Source organism: Babylonia areolata, chromosome 6 (genome assembly GCF_041734735.1).
Source record: "Babylonia areolata isolate BAREFJ2019XMU chromosome 6, ASM4173473v1, whole genome shotgun sequence".
NCBI lineage: Eukaryota > Metazoa > Mollusca > Gastropoda > Neogastropoda > Buccinidae > Babylonia > Babylonia areolata.
In genome coordinates, this window is record NC_134881.1 from 22,426,544 (window position 1) to 22,451,651 (window position 25,108).

The 25,108-nt window shown below is 39.7% G+C and overlaps 1 protein-coding gene across 10 annotated transcripts in view; it reads left to right on the forward strand.

Annotated features, from left to right (window-relative positions):
- Nucleotides 1-22,329, forward strand: part of LOC143282835 (CUGBP Elav-like family member 3-A) — a 233,566-nt gene extending 211,237 nt beyond the window's left edge. For 7 of the 10 annotated variants that reach the window (XM_076588652.1, XM_076588653.1, XM_076588651.1 and 4 more), the window contains 4 exons: nt 910-984; nt 6,868-7,011; nt 7,710-7,864; nt 13,886-22,329. In XM_076588652.1, coding sequence (XP_076444767.1) covers nt 910-984; nt 6,868-7,011; nt 7,710-7,837 — 347 coding nt within the window. In that variant the 3' untranslated portion in view covers nt 7,838-7,864; nt 13,886-22,329. Of the gene's footprint in view, nt 1-909; nt 985-6,867; nt 7,012-7,709; nt 7,865-9,798; nt 9,871-13,885 lie in introns of all 10 variants that reach the window. The other 3 variants (XM_076588657.1, XM_076588659.1, XR_013055316.1) reach the window with 2 other exon arrangements.
- Nucleotides 22,330-25,108: the final 2,779 nt, after the last annotated feature.

The following is a 25,108-nucleotide window of genomic DNA, read 5'->3' on the forward strand; positions in this document are numbered from 1 at the left end:
ATCTAGGAGGTACCCTCAGTGCTCCCTGCATCTCTGACTGACACCATTTCTCACTGTTTAACAGAAATGATAGATATTATACATCATAGACAGGAGGAAAAGGTCCCACCTCAAAACCAGTTACTTACTTACTGACAAGTTTACAATTAGGTTTGGAGGACGTCCTCCCTCTGTTCGCCAATCCCAGCCCCCTTTGATTTCTGACTGTTCAGAGGTCTCCAGAATGCTTTACCCATAATTCCTTACCCACTTTCAGAAAAAAAAGGAGAAAAAAAAAGAGGAAAAAAAAAAAACTGTTGAGGGGGTACCCCTGTATCCTCCATCCCCAGGAAGAATTGAAAAGTTACGAAACTTACCAGTAAGTAGAAGTTTGATTGCATTTCTACCCAGTGAAGGGTGTGAGGAAAGGAAGAATCCATTTTACCCACCCCCATACCCCTCATATCAGAGTGTTCTTTAAAAAGTGAGTGAAATAGACCTGCTCCCCAAGAAATCAGTTGTCACTATCTGATAAAGGCAGCAGCGTGTACAGCTGTCTGTCCTTCCACATCCAGTGTGTGTCATTCTAACATGTGCTCCGTTCAATTCACTTGTTGTGATGGTGAGAGGGACCAAAATACAGGTGATCATTGTAGTGACTGACATTTTTATTGTTTCCAAAAGAAATCTCCAGGAATGTGGACTAATGTTTTTAATTCTGGTTGAAAATGACCCCAGAATTTTCACATAGTACAGTGACTGACAGGTAACATTGAAGAGCCTTAGTGAGTGTACATTTAACAGCTGACGGTGCAGCCCCTGCAGATGATGGGTTGTGAAGTTTGCCTGTTTCCCTGTGATAGTTGCACATTGAACACTGTCCCTCCTTTTAATATTGTGCACTAAGAGTTGTGGCCCTTGTGCCCTCAGGACGTCTGTTGGGCGTGGTGACAGCGGATGCTCAGAGAAAGCTTGTCCTTGAACGACCTGAACTGACTGATAGAGGTACGGACTTCCATCCACACTCCCTCCCCCCCCAAAACCCCCTGCTATTAAGCACACATCTTTTACACACACACACACACACACACACACACACGCTTCCTGCCCTTGCTACCCTCACTATCCCCTCCCACCAAACACACCCCTTTCACCATCTTTCCACCTTTTTTTTTTCTCTCTAGTTTCATCAAAACCCACGTGTGTATTGTACTAGTAATCAACAAGTTTACATTCAGTAACAGAAAATTTCTTTTTTTTTTCTTTAGTTTACAGAAAAAAAATCTTATCTATCCTTTGTTATGCCACATACTTTAGACAGGGCTTTTTTCTTCTTCCTTTTTTTCTTAATTCTTTTTTATATATTTTTTATTTTTTTATTTTTTTAAGTAATTTATCCATCATAACATTTGCACATCTAGGTTACCAGTGAATGTGAGCTTGTTTATTTTACATATTTATTTTATGCTTTACTATTTTACGGAGTCCAGGGGGTTTTGTGTTTTATTCTTCTTCCTTTTTTCATGAGACCTTGACCTATTCCAGTTTTTATACTTACATCGAAAGTTGTTCCTAGTGCAGATTTTTATGCCTCAATATTTGGCTTTTTCCTCCACAGTTGTATAATTCCATTTTGTCTATGATTTACTGTGAGTCTGTCTCTGGCCCTGCCTCTCTTTCAGTTTGGGCTTTGTTCACAATTGCACGCTGCTACTTTTTATTCAGAATTTTAGTCCACATCCCTTTATGTTTTTGATTTTTCTCAATATTGGTCCTGTTTTTTTATTTTTTATTTATTTATTTATTTTTTTAGTAGATTTAAAATATCATATTTATTGTTCATATGTTTCACAGTTTTCCTCGTTGGGTCATTGTAGCCTGAATCAGTCTGGGCACCACCCCCCCTTGTAACTCTTGATGTTAGACAGGCACCACAAAGAGAGCAACGTTTACAGCAGAGGAGATAGATCTGTCCATTGTCCATACTTCATTTCTTTCTTCCCTTCTCTTCTCGGGTTTGACTGGAAGAAAATGTCTTGTCAGTAGTGATGTATGGGGTCAGCTGTTAGTTGTGTAGGATGCAGTCTGCTGGCCCCATGGTCAGAGAAAGACGGTGTATCTGAGACATGTCTCTTTCACAGCATGCTGGCTTGGTGTCTGTGTCTGTCCGTCTTGTCAGTCTGTGCTGCTCAGCTGGCTATTGGAGAGGCCGGTGCTTTCTTTTCAATGTTGCAAAAGGCATGAGCTGGCTTTCAGTGTGCTGCTGCTATTGACGTGAGAATAGTCACTTGACTAACCCAGGTTCACGTTGTTATGCATGAGTGTTGTTGTTGTTGCTGCTGTTGTTATTGTGTTGCTGTTGTGTGGCATTGTTGGAGTGAAACAACACATGTGCACGGGACAGTGGTCCTCAATTACACTGTCATCAGAGTGCAAACAGAACCTTGGCCCACAAGTTTTTTTTGTTTTTGTTTTTGTTTTTTCCAAAGTTAACAGCAGACAAAAATGTTTTTATACATATACTACATTGTATCACAGACAAAAATCATATTTGATGTTCATTTTCAACATTATACGAATAACAGATTGTAGTGTATACATTCACAACATTTAACTGTAAACAAAATGTAATGAGAATGTTCATTTACTGCATACTACTGCAGATAAATTAGAAAGTAGTTGACCCATTTACTGCATTATTACACTGCAGACATATTAGAATCATTACATATATTTAATTAAACATAGAGCACAAAAATCCTTTATGAGTCGAAACATTTTCCAGATTTTACTGGAAATAAATACTTACAGGTTTATTAAACATATTGAAGCACTCCGTGAAATTTCTCTCTCCTTCCTTTGAAGTTGCTTCCATTGCTGCGGTTATTTACAATAGGAGGAATCAGTGACAGCTATGTCGGGAATTAATTGTTTTGGGAGGAATTTTGGTAACATTTGGTTGGTGATCAATTCTACAGGGATAACATGATGGGGAATTATGTCAGGGAAAATTGTTCACAATTATTTCAAATATTTGGAAGGGATAAAATGTTGGGAAATCATTATAAAGGAAAACTGTTCAGGACTGGTTCAAATATTTCAAGGCCTGACTAAGAACGTTGGGTTGCGCTGCTGGTCAGGCATCTGCTGAGCAGATGTGCTGTAGTGTATGTGGATTTGTCCTACAGTGACGCCTCCTTGAGTAATGGAACTGAACTGAACTCAAATATATGAAGGGGACAAAATGTTGAGGGATTATTATGGGGGAAAACGTATAACAATTGTTTAAAATATGTAGAGGGGATCAAATGTTGGGAATTTGTTATAAGGGAAAACTGTTTAGGATTATTTCAAATACTTGAAGGGGAAAATGTTGGGGATTCTTTTTAAGGGAAAACTGTTCATGGTTATTTCAGATATTTGAAGAGGACTTCTTCTGCGTTCACTCGTATGCACACGAGTGGGCTTTTACGTGTATGACCGTTTTTACCCCGCCATGTAGGCAGCCATACTCCGTTTTCCGGGGTGTCCATGCTGGGTATGTTCTTGTTTCCATAACCCACCGAACGCTGACACGGATTACAGGATCTTTAACGTGCGTGTTTGTTCTTCTGCTTGCATATACACACGAAGGGGGTTCAGGCACTAGCAGGTCTGCACATATGTTGACCTGGGAGATCGTAAAAATCTCCACCCTTTACCCACCAGGCGCCGTCACCGTGATTCGAACCCGGGACCCTCAGATTGACAGTCCAGCGCTTTAACCACTTGGCTATTGCGCCCGTCAAGAAGGGGACAAAATGTTGGGGATTTGGGGGATTTAGTGTAAAGGAAAACTGTTTAGGATTATTTCAAACATATGAAGGTGACAACGTGCAGGCGACACATGGGAAAACTTCAGGATCATTTGAAGGGTATAAAATGTTGGCGATACTTTGTAAGGGAAATCTGTTCAGGATTATTTAAATAATTTGAAGGGGACAATTTTGGGGGGAATATTTTGTAAGGGAAAAGTGTTCAGGCTATCGAACATATTGGAAAGGAATATGATAATGGGAAAACTATTCAGGATTATTTCAAATATTTGAAGGGGGTCAAATTTGGGAATTTATTATAAGGGAAAACTGTTAAGGACTGTTTCAAGTATTTGAAAGGGGTAAAAAGTTGGGGACATATTGTAAGGGAAAACTGTTATGGATTATTTCAGATATTTGAAGGGGATGAAATGTTAGGGATAACACTTTTATGGAAAACTGTTTAGGATTACTTCAAATATTTTGGGATGATAAAATGTTTAGGACACATTTTCATGGAAATTTATTCAGGATTATTTCACATATATGAAGAGGGTAAAATGTTGGGGATAGATTGAAAGGCAAATTTTTGTAGGATCATTTAAAATAATTGAAGAGATGGGATTTTAGAGATTCATAACAAAAGGGGAACATGTTGGAGATAAATTTCATGGGAAAAACTGTTCAAGATTGTTTCAAATATTGAAGAGGGTAAACACCAGGGATACAAAGTTGAAGGGAATAAATGTCAGGCATGCATTAAGTGAAAAACTGTTCAGGATTGTTAGGTACTTGAAGAGGAATGTTGGGTATCAGTTGTGAGGTAAAGCTGTTCAGGAATATGTATATTATTTGAAGGGGATAAAATAATGGGGACAATTATGAGTGAAACTGTTCAGGAATATTTCAGATATTTGAATGGGTTGAATGTTGGGGATACATATTATTATTATTAAGGAGAAACTGTTGAGGATTATCTGAAATATTTGAGAAGGACAAAATGTTGGGGATATGTTAAAAGGGCAAACTGTTAGGATTATCTGAAATATTTGAAGAATACAAAATGTTGGGTTAAGTTGTAAATGAAACTGTTCAGGATTAAAATGCTTATTCGAAAGTGATAGCTGTTGGGTATTTGTTTTAAGGGAATACCGTTCAGGGTTATTTGAAATATTTAAGGAGATAAAATGTTAGGGATTCATGGAAAGGGAAGACTGTTCAGGATTGCTTCAAATATTTGAAGGGGACCAAGTGTTGGAGATTTATTGTAAGGAAAAACTGTTCAGGATCATTTCAGATGTTTGAACAGGATGAAATATTGGGGGATACATTATGAACATTAACTGTTATGGATTTTTGGGGGGTCATTTAAGGGAAACAGGATGTTGAGGATGATTTGAACTAATTGAAGGGGAACTGTAGAAACATAAGTAACAACAACATACAATGCGAGGATGAATTTCAGTCTGAGAAAATAAGCTGTCCAGTTTGAAGCACAGAACAGTGCTTTTTTTTTTTTTCTTCTTGGAATAAAAACTTCTTTTTTTTTTCAAATCGACAATGGTTGTTGTGAAAGAAAACAGTGCCCGAAACTAGGTTGGTTGTTGGGGTTTTCAAGGTGATCTTAGTTTTCACTGAGTACAGTGCTTTTGGGCCTAAGATGTAAAGAGGGTTGATTTTGCAAAGACTGGGTTTAGCCCAGTGGAAACAGCTCTGGCAGTGAAGGGCTGTTTGATGTCAGTGTCCTGTGCACAGTTTGTGTGGTGTTTTCACTGTTATGTCCACACGTTGTCTCCCTGTTAGTTGGCAGTAGGACTTGCTTGATGCACAAATTAATTGTGTCTTTCAGTTCTAGTAGTCACAGCAGGTCATCTTTTTAGCATTGAATTATCACATGGTCAACACACATTTGGGACATTTTCTTTCTCTTCATCTGCTTTTTTATCTGATAAAATTTTTCTTAAATGATAAACTCTCTCTCTCTCTCTCTTGCTTTCTCTTGCTTTCTCTCTCGTGCACACACACACACACACACACACACACCACAACACACCACAACACAACACAACACAACACAACACAACACACACACACACACACACACACACACACACACACACACACACACACACACACACTGTTGCATTTAACACACACATCAAATATTAACATTTAAGAAATATTCATCTAAATCTATTTTCTGTATGCCTCTCACTGACTTTCCTTGTTCTGCCACCCTCCCTCACCTCCCCTGTACCCATCACACATCATACAGCATACAGCAGGCATCACACATGGCAGCTCACAAACAGCATACATCTACAACACACATCACACAGCATACAACACGCATCTCACATCATACATCACGCATACTTCACACAGCACACATCATACAGCTGACATCACACACCATACAGCACACACAATTCATCATTCAGCACACATCACCGGTATGTGACATACAGCACACAACTTGCATCATACTTCATTGAGCACAAATCACCCGTCTACCCATTCCACACACTCTCAAGACTTCAGTAAAAAAATATTTAAAAAATAAAGTAAAATAAAAATCTTTTTTCCTTGGTATTTATATATATATATATATATATATTTTACCAATTTGCATTTCCCAGAATGTTTTGACTGTGAATGATGATGATGATAATGATATAATAACGATGATAATACAAGAATAACCTTTAGAAAAACAAAAACAATGCGATTAACAAACCAGTATGTGGATAAATTTTGTTTAGAAGAGTAAATCTGAATCATCTATTGATTTAGTTGAACCAGACAGTTATAAAATTTTGTGAAAAAACAATCCCAATCCTGTTATTTTGAAGCTATTAGATGATAAAATAATCATGCAGGAAAATGTTAAATGTTTTATTACTTCTTTTTTTTTTTCTTCTTTTTTTTTTCAAATAAAGAATTTGGCTGAGTTTCCTCTCCATGATGTTACTAATTGGTGATAATAATGATAATAATAATGATAATGTACATTTATATAGCGTCTTTGAGTTGATGTTGGTATTGATCACCATGATGATGATGGTGATGCTGATTCTCCTGACTGCCTCTGCAGGACCAGAGGGCTGCAACTTGTTCATCTACCACCTGCCCCAGGAGTTTGGTGACGCGGAGCTGGCCCAGATGTTTGTTCCTTTTGGCAATGTCATCAGTGCTAAGGTCTATGTTGATCGGGCCACTAACCAGAGCAAGTGTTTTGGTGAGTGTGTATATTGTGTGAGTGAGGGGGTGAGAGAGAGAGAGTGGACGTGTGTTTGTGTGTATGCGTGTGTGTGTGTGAGTGTGGATTTGCATGTATTTATGTGTGTGTGTGTGTGTTTGCATGTAGTTATGTGCGTGCGTGTGTGTGTGTGTGTGTGTGTTGAAGAGGAGGGAAAGCAGAGGTGGACATATTATGAAGTGATGTTGGTGAGTAGAGATGGGAAATGGAGTGGCGGGTGGAACACTTGAATTACTGGTCAGTGTGTTGGAGGTTGATGTATCGGGATGAAGTTGTTGGGTGATGATGATGATGATGTATGAGGATGGAGATGATAACCATGACTGATGACAATTATGATGTATCAGGTTGTTGATGATGACCATGGCTGATGATGTATCAGGATGTTGATGGTGACCATGACTGATGATGATGTATCAGGATGTTGATGGTGACCATGACTGATGATGATGTATCAGGATGTTGATGGTGACCATGACTGATGATGACGATGGTTGATGATGATGACTGTGATGATGTAACAGGATGGTGATGATGATGATGACTGTGATGATGTAACAGGATGGTGATGATGATGATGACTGTGATGATGTAACAGGATGGTGACTGATGATGATGACTGTGATGATGTAACAGGATGGTGATGATGACCATGGCTGATGATGACGATGTTTCAGGCTTTGTGAGCTTTGACAACCCGGGCAGCGCACAGGCAGCCATACAGGCCATGAACGGCTTTCAGATCGGGATGAAGCGACTCAAAGTTCAGCTCAAGCGACCCAAAGATGCTAACCGACCCTACTAGGGTCATGGCCAGGGCACCTTAGGCTGGGTGAGTGGGTCGCAAGTCAGGGAGGAAGAGTGAAAGGACAGAGGGACAGAGAAGACAGTGGGAGAAGATGGAGACGAGTGAGGGAGGGATAGTAGTGAGAGGACAGAGGGAGGGAGGAGAGGGAGAGAACAAGAGAAGTTGGGGGGGGGGGGGGTAGAGAGGACAGATGGAGGGAGAAAAGAGAGGACGAAGGGAGAGAAGAGAGAGGATAGAAGGGGAAGATTTATAGGAGAGACAGGGAGGGAGAATAGTCTTTATTAGAGAGAGGAGAGAGGGAGGGAGAATAGAGAGAGGATGAAAGGAGGGAGAAGAGTGGAGGGTTTGTTTTTGTGTTTTTTTTTTGGGGGGGGGAGATTGGGAGGAGAGAGGGAGGGGGGAGAAGAGAGAGAGGATGGAGGGAGAGAGAAAACTGAGAGAACAGAGGGAGGGATATAGTGAAATGAAAGAGGAGGGAGGGAGAAGAGGACAGGAAAGAAGAGGGAAGGAGGGACAGATAAGTGGGAGGAATAGAGAGAAAGAAAGAAGGACAGAGAAGAGAGGAAGGCAAGAGGGATGGATACAGTGAAAGGAGAAAGAGAGAGGGATCTAGTGTCATACTGTCGGTTGCTGGGTGCTTGCGGAAGAGCCAGGGGAAGAGCAGTCTGTCAGGGGAGATAATGGTGTCAGTGTTTTGCTGCACGCTGCTCAGTCTGCACATCAGTCTTCTCCCTTTTCTGTCGGCATCAGATTTGTGTTGCACACTTGTGTTCCTCTTGTGTGTGTTTGTATGTGTGTGTGAGAGAAAGAGAGGGAAGAAGGGAGATAGTCTGATCTGTGTGTATGTAGAAACCAAGAGCTGCCTCACAGTTTCTTTGTGTGTCTCTGGTGGTCACCAACCCACAGCCTCTCTCCATCTTTCACCACCACCTGTCTACCTCCACCTCCATTTCCCAGTCTCTTGCTCACTTTTGTTGTTGATCTTTTTATAGTATGTGTGTGTGTGTGTGTGTGTGCGCCGGTGTTTTATGATGACATGTTCATTGCTTTGTCAGCTGACTGTTCACTCACACCCCATGCTGAACCAGTGGACAAGTTTGTGAACAGGACCTCCATAGTGCAGAACATGCACAGACACACAGGCACACACACACACACACACACACACACACACACACACACACACACACACACACACACACACACACACAACTTGCATGCATGCACACATACACAGACACACACACAAACACTCGCGCGCACACCACACACACACACACACACACACACACACACATGGATGCATAAGTATGCTGGTGTGTATGTAGGCATGATTGTGTGTCCGTTGGGCTGAAGGGGGTGTACTGGGGATAGCTTTTGATGCATGCTAACGACTGCACACAGGACCTTGGTTCTCTGTACAAGAGGTCTCATTCTGCCAACATGCACATGGATTCACACACACACACACACACACACACACACGCACGCACACCTTTTTACTTGCATGGACAGACTTCCCAGCCCAAACACAGAGTTATGTCACAAGATCAGATCACCTTCACAACATTTGAAGTTAGTCGTCCATTTTTTTTTTTTTTTTTTTTATGTCTGCCTTTTTTTTTTCATCTAAAAGAAAGTTTTAAATCAGTTGATATATTTTGCTATTTTATTTTATTTTATTTACTACACACATAGTGTTGACAAATAAAATTATAAAAAAAAACCCACATTTGAAATAGTAGTGTTGATCACTTTACAAAACTGATTTGATATTTGACAGTTGCACACTAGCGTTGATCACTTTAAACAAAACATTATTTGATGTTTGACTGTACTGTAGTGTTGATCATTTTACAAGACACATTTGATATTTGACTATACTATACACTAGTGTTGATCACTTTACAAGACACATTTGATATTTTCTCTTGCTTTTGTCTCTTGCTTTCCTTCAGTCTCTGCCTGCGCAGGCCCCGACTGTAACGTTGCTATAGCAACACATGAGAAAATGGCGACCCACGCTGGTAGTAAGTGATGGAAAAAGAAGAGAAAAAAAGAACAGAAACTGGTTGTCGTGGGTGTTTGGAGTTTTTGATTTTCATTCTAATCGTTCTTGAAGTTGTCTTGAATATGATTGGTTGAGTTATTGAGTTTTGAAGTTGCCAGTTTTGTTTCCGTTGATATCTTGACACCAGTGGTCTGTTTTTGGGATTTGTGTGTCTGTGTGCTGTTTGTCTGTGTGTGTCTGTCTGGGTGCAGTGACTTTATTTCAATCTCTTGATGTTTCTTGGAGTTTTTGTTGGTGTTGTTGGTGTTTGTCTGTATATGGCGGGCTGTGTTGATTGATTGACCCATTCACTGATTGATTGATTGATTAATTGATTAACCTGCGTGGTGGTCGTGGTGATGGTGGTTTCTCCCAGTGGTTATGATTTAACCAGTGTTTTTTTGTCCATGGTTGCTTTGGCCTTCTCTGTCCTTTTTTTTCTCTCCCGTAAATAATGACAGAAAATTTGAAGGCAGTATGTGTTGTGTGTTTACACGTTCTTTAACAGCTAGTGAAATTATAGTGGACAATGTGTCTAGAGGGCTTTTTTATTATGTTCCATTGTTCGACTCTTTAAAGCCACACATGGAAAAGTTCAGGTATAAACAAAAGTTCAGCTTATAGTAATAGGACCAGAGACAGAAATATAATGTTCTCTCAGAAAACTGGCAGAAAAGGATTCAGTCAGGATTCCTTCTCTGATGCTGGTGGTGATTCTGTAATTGTAGACCAGCAGTTCACTGACAAAGGAGAGGTTCTCCATTCAGCTCAGAGCCAGTGACGTGTATCAGTCGTGGGGTCATGAAGTGTTCCTGACAAAGCAGATTGAGACTGGGTGCAGTGATGGCTGCCTTCATTCACACTGACACTCAACATCTTCATCCTTCACATTATCTTCTGTAGGAGGTGCTGGGCTTCTCCACCACACATGGGCATTGACAAATTGTTTTCCTGGAAGTTGTGTGACATCTGTGTTCAACTTTGTCAGTCGGATCAACAGTGATGGACAGTGCACAGAGGCTTTATATCACTGACCCTATGTAGACCACTTATGGGACCTGTGGCTTGTCATCTGCAGGTAGCTGGGAAAGGTACACATCAACCAGACATTTGGACACATTTCTTACTGGCCCACATTTATACTTGATACTTCTGATCTGTTGGTGCTGTCTTTTGTTCAGTGACCATCAGGGTTGTGGAAGCAGGGGCTGCTGGAACCAGTGTAGCCCCACATATGCCACTGCAATGGCATCACACCCATATGCACAAAACTGCTGCTGTCTACTCAGCATATTTCATTTTATTTAGTCTATCTGTATATTCGTTCTTTTTTTCTAAATCATTTATCCTGCAGCATTTTGATAAGCTCTCAAGTCCAAGACCCCTTTAGTTTATGGAGAAAAGAAACTGACAAAATAACAGTTTTAAAGCAAATGTGGGTAGAGAATATGGTGTGGTGCACATGCTTTGAGGCCTCCTTGAAGCTGAAATTGTCTGTGCTGGCTTCAGCTGGGGTTCCTGTGTGGGCTGTAGAACTAAGCCAATGTGTTGAGGAAACCAGTAAGGTGTCATCAATACACTGCAGCCAACCTGACTTGTGTCTTCTCCTAGTCACTTGTGTCACAAGTGATTGCTGTGTGAAGGTTGAAGAAGCCTTGAAACTACTTCATGTGTTACCAAAACAAGACCCGCTCAGTGGAGAAGCTAGTTAATCTATTTGCTGATCATCAAGAGTTGTGCTTGTGGATGCATGATAGTTCATCTGTTTTCTGTCAAAGTGTGTCTGGTCTGTGGGTGCATTGCAGGGTCTATGCTCACACACACACACACACACACACACACACACACACACACACACAGAGTGATATATCCCCACTCATACACACACACAAACGAAGGACGTGTGTGTGTGTGTGTGTGTGTGTTCATGCATGCAAGGCATAAGAAGTGCTATGACATCTCCATGACATTAACAGTGATGTATCCCAAAATAACAGTTCAGTTTGTGGATATGTGGCAAGTCTTGTAACTACTTTTGCTTTTTTTTACACTCTTGTGCGTGTGTGCGTGTGCGCGCGCGTGTGTGCGTGCGTTTGTGTGCACATAATATGTGCGTGTGGATATGTGCATCTGTATTTGGTTTATATTTTTTCTACTGAGTGTTTGCCTTGCTTCTCAATGGAACCAATATTCTAATGGCTGAACTGTGCAATATCACTGTGGTACATGGATAGAAAACACACTGCTCTGTGTTCTTGTTTTTTTTTTGTTTTTTTTGGTTTTTTGTTTTTTTTATAAATATTTATTAGTCTATGTGTATTTATTCATATAGATGTTTTTGTGTGTGTTGTTTTTCTCTGAACATTGTGACTGTATTTAGTTGGGAAAGGGTTGTTTTTGTTGTTGAATAGTTGTTGCTTTTTTATTTTTTTCACTAGTTTGTGTGTGTGTATGCCAAGTCAAGTTATAATGATATTTATTGGGGATAAAAGACTAAGCTTGTACAGTTTTTTTTTTTTTTTTTTTTTTTTTTGTATCCTGTTCTGAGGAGAGAAAAAAGAAAAAAAACAAGACAGAAAAAAAGAAGAAAATAAAGAAAGGATTTCTTTGAAAAGGAAAACCAGCCTTAACAAGCAGTACACAACAAATTCTATCGGGGGGAAAAAAAGAAAAAAAAGAAGCACACAAAATTTATAAGATGACTGATGAGAAGGAAACATCTTAACAATAGCATAATTATCAAGAGAAAAAGAAATGACAGGCAAGGCAGGTAACCAGTTAAAGGTTTAAATGGAGAAACGGAGGAGAAATGAGACTGTCGGAAGGACAGACACACATTAACAAATAGACAGATTAGACAGGCATGTTAGAGACACAAGGACGGTCATTTCAAAAGATTTCTTTTTTTTTCTTTCTTTTTTTCATCAAATGCTTTTTTAGTGCTTTTTTTTTTTTTTTTTTTTTTTTTTTTTAAGAGTTTGTTTCAAACAACATGATTGAAAAGAGAAAAGAAAGTTGTTCCCTGTAGTACCTTTCCCCTGAATATGTTAAACTTGATTTATATAAATTGTTTTGGTGTCTAGGAAAAAAAAAGTTTATGAGTGTGTCTGTTTTCATTTATAATGAAATTCTGCATTATTTTCTTTGGGTCGTTCCATTCTCTATACCGTGTGTGTGTGTGTGTGTTTGTGTGTATGCGTTTAGTTCTATTTGGATCTTGTCTGTGTGTGCATTACATTTGGTGTAAGCGATTGTGAAGGACTTCAGTTGTGGATGGGTATAGAATATGTCTGCTCTGTGTGAGAGTGTATGTGCGTGTGTGCTGAAGAGTTATTCATGTTTGCGTGAATGTTCATGTATATGTGTGTGCATGTTTGTGTGCCTGATACTGTTTGTGTAGATTCAATGGGAACATTACTTTTCTTATCTAATAAAGGTAGTAATAACTGCACAGTTATTTTTTTCTGTGTTTGTTTTTAGGTGTAATAATACTGTTGTACTTGTTTATGATTTTACTTCATTTTTGATAGGAATTAATCTGATGAATAGGTGTAAGATTTGAGGCATTATAGTTTATGTCAAAATAGTTTGTATCATAGATTGTTAGATTCTCACTATTACTCAACATCACATATCACCCACCCCACCCCTTTGTGGTGTTGGCATAATGACCAAGTCAAAACCTGTGGCAAAGTCTGTGCAGTGCAGTGTGTGTATGTGTGGATTGAGGGGTGTCTGTTGTGGGTCAGAAAGATGATGCCTGTCTGTTAACTAGACTGATGATGTATGTATGTGATGACGATGATGATGAGTGATTCAAGAACTGACTTTTGCTGTTCAGAATCTGTTCCAGTATATATATCTCAACCAGGATCAAACCTGCAGGAGACTGGTTCTCTTGTATTAAGCCTGGTCCTGTCTGTCATCTGATGATGTCTGCTGTTTTCATACAACATGCTGATGAGGATTTTCTCTGTGTGTATGTGTGATTTCAGAAGGTGCACTGTTACCAGATGACTTAATGAACCATCTGCCAAAATCAACTTTTTAGTGGATCCACACATGGCTAGAGCAGTCCCCAGGGTGGGAGACCCATCCAGACTGACCTGGACAGCCTCTCCTCCCAGCCAGCAGAAATGTACTGTCAGAACCATGCTCATTTCTTGGATTTTAACAAAGACTTATTTTTGGAACTCTGACCATTGGATAATGTTGTCTATATTTTAAATCCAGACATATATTTTAACCATTAAAATGTGGACCGTTGTCTGTGCTCGTAAATCCAGGCTTCTTTTAAAAGCACTGAAACTGCATTTTTTGGTGTTTTTTTTCTGTATTGTAAGTTGTCAGAATTCTTTTTCAATTCTGAATGTCGGATTTCGTTGTCTACATCGTAAATCCAGTATTATTATTGTGATTATTTTCTTTATCTAAAAAAAAGTTACATTGTGTCATCTCTATGATGTACTTGAGGACTTCAGTTTGGATTCAGTCAGTTGGACAATGTTGTCTCTACATTGTTGACCTAAGTTGTGTTTGAATTGTGAAAGGTGGATTTTGTCATCTGTGCTGCCAGTCCAAACTTCTTTTTGGATTCCTGTTGCACTCTGTTGTCTCAAGTGTAAGTCGTAACTTATTTTTGAAATTTTCAGTTCACTGAACTGGAGTTTTGTCTTTTTCACTTCACTGTATATATTGCCACATCTTTATATTTACAATTTATCAAATTAGTTCTCTCTTTTGTTTTGCATGTTTTAACCCTTAATTGCTTGTCAATTCATAAGTGTAGAACATTAGTTTGTGTGTGTCTGCTTTGTATATTTCAGCATATTTTTTTAAATTTCTGCTTCAAGTTTTATGAGCATTTTATCTTCTCATTGTAAATATGAATTTAACGTTGAACATTTTATTTAGAATGTTTACTCTGTCTTTGTTTTGCAAGTCTTAATCTATTCTTAACCTTTTAATTTCAACATATTTGGAGAATGATTGTTCTCTTGTAAATACTGAAGTCATTTTTAAGTTTAACTTTTAGAAATTAGGACAATGTTTGTCTCTGAATTATGAAATATTCACATATTTTTGAAATGTTGAATTTAGACATTTGAAGCGTATATGCTGTAAATATTGACTTGTTTTTGTTCAAATTTAGAAAGTAGAACCATGTTTGTATTTGTATTGGAAATCATTAAATTATTTTTTGAATCATCAAATTAGACATTTGGAAAATGTTTGTCTTTGCTGTAAATATTGACTTGTTTTTGAAACTTTCAATTTAGAATATAGGACTGTGTTGTCTCTGAATTGTATTCTTAACTTATTTTTGAATTCATTAACTTTTAAAATCAGGACCTGTTTATCTTTGCACTGTACATATAAAAATGCCCCCTTTTCTTTTTTCTTTAATTTTTGTTGTCGTTTTTTCTTCTTTTTTCCCCCAAAGTTAGAAAGTTGGACTTAATTGTCTGTGAATAGTCAAAGCAGACTTGTTTCTTTTTTGTTTGTTTTTTTCCCACTGAAACTGTGAGAAAGTGGAGTTTGTTGTCTGTTTGGACTTGTTTTGGAACTGTTCTCGTTAGACACGGGGTGTTTGTTGTCTGTGCATCGTCAATTCAGACTTGTTTTTTGAAATGTTCTCGTTAGAACCGTTGAGTTTGTTGTTTTTGGATGTGACAACACACCTCATTGATCTGCGTCCTTGTGTTAGTGTTGACAGTTCACTGATTGTGTATTGATCTTTTTGTCACCGTTGAAGAATCATTTGAACTGTGTATTTGACAATTATGTCATCGTTGCAGGATAATTTTGAATTATATATTTTTATATTATTGTTGTGGCAGACATCATATTGGTACTAGAAAACAACAGAAACCCCAATTTTTCTGAAAACTTTAAAAGAAATGGAAGAAGTTGTTGATATGAATCTAGTTGTTGAAGGGAAGAAGAGAATATCAGAAATTGCGGGTCACTTACAGTTGTAACGATGTTGGTAATAGGAGGGGGTGTGGGGTGGGGGGTTGGGGGGATCAGTGTGATGTCTTTCTAGTCATCAAGCACATGAGTGAAAGAAAGGTGACAGGGAACACAGTTGTTGGCCACAATCCATACAGCTGTTCGATATCTAACACAGCACAAAGGTGATAGGGAACATGGTTGTTAGCCACAATCTGCACAGAGCTGTCTAGATACACAGCAGTCCCTTCATTCACACAACACGCATACACACACACACACACACACACACACATATATAATCTTTGCGTTCATCTCTTGTTGCTGCATGTCTGTGGTGACACTGTGTGTGTGAGGTCCTGTTGAGTGTTGATGGTGACCATCACCAACACCAGGCCTGCACTCATTCCCTCCACTCTGCTGGATGGGCAAAATGGGATCAAAGCGACCGACACATTTATAGTTTCAAACGACAACCTGCAGCACCCAAACGTTAGAAGCAAAGAGGAACCACTACAGGCAGGCAACAAGGTGGAGTGAACTGATGGTGGACATCAACAACAGCATTCAGTATCGAGCTTCAGACTGTACTTTGTGTGAACTACTTCATCTATAAATGGTTTCCCCATTTCATTACAGTGTTGAAGATAGGATGGGACGCGCGCGCGTGCGCACACACACACATGCACACACATGCACAAACACACACACTTCGAGATGGTTTTCTGATGTGTTATGTTTTGTTGTTTGGTGTGTGTTTTCTTTTGTGTGTTTTTTTAATATCACACATGAACAGATGTTGAACTGAACACACACATACACTTACATGTTTGAAAACTAACTATTGAGTTTCTCCCTTTCTGACACTGATTCTTTCCATGTAAGTCTGTTTTAGGATGCAATCCAAGGCCAGCAAATGGCATGGTTCTCATTCCCAAACATTTTTTTTTTAAGTGCACATGTACTTAAAGTTCACTTGAGGAGTTCAGAAATTGCACTTTTTTCAAACTTTACATCTGCTCAGATATAGATATGATGGAAAGAATCAGTTTAGATCGTGAAACCATTAAAAAAAAAAAAGTGGGACATGAACCCACGTAGCTCTAGAGCCCCAGTAAGGCACATTAGGAACCAACTGTCACACCCGTTAATGCACACGCACAGACACAAGCACACATCCACGCACGCATGCCAGCACACACACTCATAAACACACACACACACACACACACACACACTGTGGCTGTGCATCCCAGGCTGTGTACAGTGTGTGTGGGTATGTATCAGAGATGGATGGTCAAGTGTTTCACAGACCAGACAGTTGAACTGTCCACAGAGAAGACCACTCAGTGCTTATTTGCTAAAAAAAAAAAAAAAAAAAAAGCATCATGGTATGGATCAAGATTGAGTCCACACTTTGTGACTGCCAAGCTCTGTTACACACAAGTTATCCAATCCAATGACATTTCAGTCATTTTATCTTTCAGAAGATAATCATGCTTCTGTATTATGTGTTTTTTTTTCTGTGGTTGCCGGATACCTGAGTGATTTGGCTTGTTTTACTGATATTATGACTGTTTCTTTCATGGATTCTGTCAGTTGTGTTTGTGTTCAATTGGGGGAAAGGGGATGTAGGAACGAAGAAAAGGTCACATTGATATTTTAGTTCTGCCGGAACTGGTCAGGGTCAGAGTGTGGTGTGTGCACACGAGGGATCAAATCACCCCTATATCCACCAGCCTCACATGGTCACTTGACTGGTCAGCCCAAAACGGCTTGCCAACAACAGATAGGCACAAAAAATTCACAACTAACATAGTAGACATCACACTGAAATGGCTAAAAATCAAAATTATTCATCGAATCATTGCTCAAATGTTGTACAACAAACTGCATGTTGTGTAATGATGTAAGCGATTGGACTGAACTTTTTTTTTTCCTTTTTTTTGTCTTATGGAGTTCTAAGCATATACAATGTTTTTGGACCTCTTTGGAACACGGATTCAGTTCATGTGAACATTCCACTGAATGTTGTACTTTTGTTGTGAAGTCAAACTTATCAACACACAGCATCTTGGATGTCATTGTCATGTTCACACAACTGTACATATACAAATCAAAGATAGACATGTTTACCAAAGTTATTTATTTTTCAAAAGGAATTGAGTACAGGTTTCAAAGATTGAGAGTTTATTGTCAAAAACCTGGCAGTAACTTGACTGAATTTATTATTGAATGAAATCAGTACAAATGTTTTGACAATATACATGTTTGATCATATATATGATAATAGATACTAGATGTTTTGCCACATGCTATATAGATATACTTGTTCTACCACATAGAGTTCTTGTTTTGTCCACCTCTAGGAAGGTGTGAATCTTTGATGCGACTTGTACACAGCTGTCTTGTTGACATGAATGTTCTAGTCTTCATGCCGCTTTCTTTCATCTCTCTGTCTCCCATCATGCTTTGTGCACTTGGTGCAGTCCATTTCCATCATCTCTCTGCAGCTGTCTCTTAACTTCCTGATGTATGATATGGTCGTTGGGCAGTTAGCCAGTCTGCCTGTAGGCTCTGACTGGTCACTCTGCTGCTAGTCACTCATTCTGCTTGGCTGGCTGTCTGCTCTATTGTCTCTATTGCTGCTTTATGTCTTGTCTTTATCATGCGGCTCTCTGCTGTCCATGGCTGTCTCCATGCTGGTTCGTACTACTCCTGTGTTTCTGTTGCTTCACTAGATCCTACCTATGTCTACGTCTCTACGCTGCTCTGTACTACGTAGTTAATGATGCTGTATGTTAAGTCTGATCTTCAGAGTGCTCTGTACTACCTGTGTCTGTCTGTATGCTACTCTATACTAAGTCTTGTCTCTATACTACTCTGTACTCTTTGCTACACTGTACTATCTATGTCTTGTCTCCATGCTGTTCTACACTATTCATGTCTGTCTCTGTGCGACTGTTTACTGCCTGTGTCTAAGTGCTCTATAGTTCTTGTGTCTGTCTCTATGCTGTTAAATTCTGTGTCTGTCTCCATGCTGTTACATGCTACCTATGTCTCTGTGCTGCTCTATACTACTAATATAGATTGGTCTCATTGCTACTGTATACTATATATATATATATATAGATCTGTCTCAGTGCCCCTCTCTATACCACTTATGTCTGACTCTATGCTTCTCTATATTATTAATTATGTCTGTCTCTGTGCTACTCTGTGTTAGCTATGTCTATCTCTATGCTGCTCTATACTATGTCTCTATGCTGCTCTATACTATGTCTGTCTCTGTGCTGTTGTTTACTACCTTTGTCTCTTTGCTATTCTATACTATTCATGTCTGTCTCTGACACTGTTTCATACTTTCCAATGTCTGTCTCTATGCTGCTCTGTACTTCCTGTATCCTATCTCTGCTGCTCTGTATTACCTATGTCCTATGTCTCAGGCTGCCTGTGTCTGTCTCATGCTGCTTGATGCTGCCTGTGTCTGTCTCCTTGGTACTCTGCCCTTGATGTTGCAGAGTACGTTGATGGCATTGTTTTGTTAACTGATTTCTGTTGTCACATACTACAAAGCCCCTCAAACCCCCACCCCCCTCCACTCCCACTCACCCCGTTTTGCCTGCCCCTCAGTCACTCAGGCAGATGTCACATCAACATCAAGTCACCACCTTGTCCCCTCCCCCCCCCTCCCCACACCCCCTCCATACCCCCTGCCCCCTACAAAATTTGTGCACCGAACACCAGGTCACCACCCCCTTCCCTCCTCCACTCTTCCACACATGGAGCTCCAGATTGACTCCAACAGGCTCTTTCTCCTGCCCCCCTTACTTCTCCTACCTCCAGAAATGCACATTGAAACATCCAGCGAAACATGCTTTGTGCATGTATTCAAAGATCCTGTAAATGTCACTGGTCTGTGTTATGCTGGGGCGTCCAGAGCCAACGTTATTCTGGGTGCCTGGACTGATCCAGTATTGGTGTGTGGGAGTTGTTCAGGGTGTCTTTTTGACCTCATGATTGTGTGGTGTTATACAGGGTGTATAAGTTGACTAATAGTAGCGTAGGAGTCTTTTGGGGTCATTGTAGATGTGCCCAATGGATTTACCCTTGGTGTCCAAAGTGAGGTGGTGTTGCCATGGTGTCCAGAGTGATCTACATTGATGTGGTGTTGCCCTGGGTGTCAAAAGTGACCTGCATTGATGTGGTGTTACCCTGGGTGTCCAAAGTGACCCACATTAATGCGGTGTTACCATGGGTGTCCAAAGTGACCTGCATTGATGTGGTGTTGCCCTGGGTGTCCAAAGTGACCTGCGTTGATGTGGTGTTACCCTGGGTGTCCAAAGTGACCTGCATTGATGTGGTGTTACCCTGGGTGTCCCAAGTGACCCATCTAATTGCGGTGTTACCCTGGGTGTCTAAAGTGACCTGCATTGATGCAGTGTTACCCTGGGTGTCCCAAGTGACCCATCTAGTTGTGGTGTTACCCTGGGTGTCCAGAGTGACCTGCATTGATGTCGTGTTACCCTGGGTTTCCATAGTGACCCACATTGATGTGGTGTTGCAATGGTGTCCAGAGTGCATTAATGTGGTGTTACCCTGGGTGTCTTTAGAGGCTCACATTGAAGTAGTGTTACCCAGGGTGGCGCTAGTGACCCATATTGATGCATATAATATGCCATTTGTTTCATGTGATCCTGGGTGAATCTGGGATATGGCAAGTGACAGTATTTTTTGGTATGGGTCTTAACCTGGGTGTCCCATGTAAGCCTGTGGTGTTGCATACGTTACCCTGGGTGATGCTGAAGTGATCTTTGTGTGTTAAGCACTGTGGGGGGTGTCCCCACAATGACTGAGAGGCTAAAGTCCACCCCAGAAAAGTGTCCGATGTTAAAACAGCTGTGTTGTGATAGGTGTTGAAAGACAAAGAGAAATTGATGAGTGAGATGAAATTCACTCCAGCTCACACTTTCTCACACTCCAGCTCAACTTGGCTGGCACTTTTCCCACACACAGGACAAACTCCTGGCCTAATGACACCCCCTTCATCGTTCTCCCCCAAACACCACCTCAACAACTCTGTCCACAACTGAGCTGCCAGATGGGGCAGATTCCATCCTCACTCCTCTCCCAACCTCATACAGAGGGTTGGTCACCCTGAAATAGACATTATATGACCCTGACCATTCTCTGGCACTGGCCTGACTGAGTTCTGGACCTTTGTCACAGGTAAGGGGGACAGCAGAAAGCATCATGAATTGTAAGGAAAGTCTCTGTTGTGAGTGAGGTCTTCACAAGAAATATCTGGAACTTTGTTGTTAATTAAAACTGGAAAATTAGTATAAGACTGTCAGGAAAATGTTTTAAAGACCTGTTTGGAAAGTCTGAATTGGAACTGTCAGCAAAGTGTATAAGAACTGTTAGTAAACTGTATACGAATTGTCAGTAAGTTTGTACAAGAACTGTTTGGAAAGCTTGAATAAGAACTGTTTGGAAGGCCTGTGTGAGAACTGTTTAGAAAGTGTTTCAGAACTGGAAAGTCTTCATGAAAACTTTCTGGACAAGTCTCTACAAGAACTGTTTGGAAAGTCTGTATAAGAATGTTGGTAAAGTATGTATTGAAACTGTTTGGAAAGTCTGTATAAAAACTGCTAGAAATGTCAGTGCAAGGTAAAGCATGCATAGGAACTGTTTGGAAGTCTGTATAAAAACTGTTAGAAATGTCTGTGCAAGAATTATTTGGAAATGGAAATGTTGGGAAAGGGTCCAAAACAATCGAGGAAGCCTCTTCAAGATATCTTTTAAGTCCTTTTTAGAAAGTCTCCATTGTTATGTAACACTCCAATAGAATGTAATGAGAATGTACATCAGACACTGTATTCAGTCAGGGAGTCAAGGGTTGTCCAATGTCAAAGGAAAAAAGACCTTGACATCATTATGTGCACAATGTTTGAAATTGGCACACAAAATGCTGGACATAACTGTCACTTCTTCCTGTCTGCAATGAAATGGACCTGTGTATTATTTCATGAGCATTGCATGGAGTGGATGGCAGGGAGGGTGGGGAGTTGTGAGGGAAAGAAGGGGAGGGGGGATAAGGGGACAGAACTGCGCCCAGATTGGAGCTGATGCCACCAACATCATGGTCCCCTGTGGGCAGCAGTCCTGTTTATGGTCTTACTTCCATTTATATATTTATTTATTTATTCATGCATACTTTATCAAACGGCGACGTGCAATAGAATTTACCCCTGAACCCAGAACTCTTCTCACCCCCGACCTACTGCTCTCTACACCCACTTCCCTTGAACCCCCCCCCCCCACCTTTCCATTTTGTAAGTGCAGGGAGATTAATGATTTGTTGTCATTGTGTCGAGTCCCCACATCGTGGGGACTTCAGATGAAGCACAACTTGTACATCTGGCTTTTGACTTTTTTTCCTCTTGCTCTCCAACTGAATGAAGAAAATAAAACTCTTTTCATCCGCCTATCAAGCAGTTAGTATGTGTATGCGTGTGTGTGTTCCTGCATGAGTGTATGTGTGTGTGCCTATGTGTGTGTGTGTGTGTGTCTGCTTATTAGATACTGGAGGCACTAATGCTTCCAACGTTAACACACATACTAAACGGTGGATGTAAACCTTATCCCAGTTTACAGATAGACAGGCAAATGCTATCCCACTTTATAAATGTTCCGAAATATGCAGGCAAACTCATCACTGTTTTATCCACACACCACTGGAGACCAAAAATATGCACACACTATAGTACTGGAGACAGAACTCATTCATTCAGGCTGGAGACAATTAAACATTTGTCCACACACTTGTTATACAGGCATGGTGTTAAAGCTGTCCTCTTTCTTTTTTTTTTTTTTTATTTATTTTTTTTTTTTACAAGAGACACTGGTTGTATTTCTGGTTCAGAAAAGACTTCCTGAGATTCATCAATGACCTCTAAGGTAGCCCAAGAGAGTTAGTTTCAAGATGACAAAATAATTTTGCAACCCTTTACACACTCCATACACCTGATAAAAATGAACCATATACTCAGTCACAGAGAGGTTTTGGGGTTGAAAAACTGAGAAATTGACAAACCTTCTCTTCCCCAAAATACATCAAACATGTTCTGCACATTAAAGACAGATAAAAATGGGTGACAGTCCCGTTTTTTAACAACCACTGTCAATGCCACTAAACAGTTGAACTGGTTAAACATGTTTCCTTACAGAAAGAATGACTTTTCAAGGACACCATCATTACTGCCACCTGAGTCCTTCCAAAAAGGTTACGAAACAGAGTCCTCCAACTTCCAAAATCATTATGAAAAGAAATTACATAGAAATTCCCTGAAATAGTGGGGGAAAAGAAACAGTTTAAATTTTGTGCACAAATATTATTCCCAAAAAGGGAAAGGTTCCCCTCATCAAGTGCCTCATCTAGTGTCAAAAGACATGGGGGATGTACATCTGTTCTACTGCAGGCATGAACATCATGAAATCTGGCCTTGGACCAAATTATATCTGATAAAAAAAAAATTCTAAAAATAAAATCAAATAGATAAACAAATTCATATGACACCTATAATCTCTTAACAGGACTCTGAGCACTTTAAAGAAATGGATAAATCAAAGCACGCTTGTGCTCACACAAACTGCTGTTTGACAGGAAATTCTCCACTCACACACACACACACACACACACACCTACCTACATGACAGAAAATATGAATGATGTGGGCGATGTTTTACTTTCGCTTGAAAAAGAAAAGAAGAAGAAAAAAAAAAGGATTGATGGAAGACTTGAATTCACCTTTTTTCTTTTTCTTTTTTTTTTTTCTTTTTTTTTTTTTATATTTCAGAGACATGTAGTTAGTATTTGTAATCATTGGGAAAAAAAAAGCCCCCACTCGCTTCCCTGAAAAAAAAGAAAAGAAAGAAGAAGAAGAAGAAAAAAATATATATTCACACACACACACACACATACACACACACACACACACACACACACACACACACACACATATATATATATATATATATATATATATATATATATATATATATATATATATATATATATATATATATATAATGCACTTTTAATTCACTGTTCACAGATAAAAGCACATACAAGGGAGATCATGCGTATAAGCAAACATGCCAAGCTGAAAAGGATCATCTCCCTTATATTGCTGGTGCTCTGGCTGTTGTCTTCCGAGCCCCCGTTTCAGAATGAATGAAGATCACAGGGAGACGTCTGTGGGCAGACCTACTGCTATACAGTCTTGTGCGTAGTCACTACCAGTTGTAAGACAGACACACACCTATGCATACTCGCTACCTATAAAAAGATACAGACCTTATGTGCTTTCTTTTTTTGTGGATCTCTCTCTCTCTCTGTGTCTCTCTCTCTCTGTGTCTGTCTCAGAGATATATAAAGAGGAGATTGACAGCAATGAATTCAAAGATAGTCTGAGTGGAGCTCACCATGTGTTACATTTAGATGTTGATAGTGGGGTTAAGTTATTCACAAACGCTCTGTATGGAGCAGCTGATTGCCTGGTTAGAAGGGTCGGGAAAACTAAGAAAGAATTTAATGACTGGTTTGATATGGAATGCAGGCAGCAGAAGAAACGGGTCAGAAGACTCCTTAAGAGATTCCAAAGATGTAAGACAGAAAACGTTAAGAATCAGTGGAAAGAAGACTATGTTAAGGAGAGGAATGTTTGTGTTAAGCTACAAAGGACAAAGAAATCAGCGTATGAAGAAGAAAGATTAGATTTTTTTTTTTTTTTTTAAATTGCGTCCATGACCCTAAGCTGTTCTGGTCAATAATAAAATCAGTCAACCTGAAAGCAGTGATTTATAATGACATTAGCTCCGAACAGTGGCATAACCACTTTTCTAACGTCTTTAATACAGCTGATAATAGTTCTGATCAGGAAGAAGTAATGATGGAAGAAGTGGTAGATGGGGAGAAAGAACCTCTACTCAATTACCCAATTTCAGAACAGGAAATCATTAGAAGTATATTAAAAACAACAACAACAACAACGACAACAACAACAACAACAACAAACAACAACTGAAATCAGGCAAAAGTGCCGGCCCAGATTATGTTGTCAGCGAAATGCTAAAAAATGCAAACAGAAATGTTATGAAATTCCTAGTTACCCTATTTAACAAATTATTTGAAAGTGGAGTATTTTCGCTGGACTGGGCAAAATCCATCATTGTGCCAATACATAAAAGGGAGACACAAACAA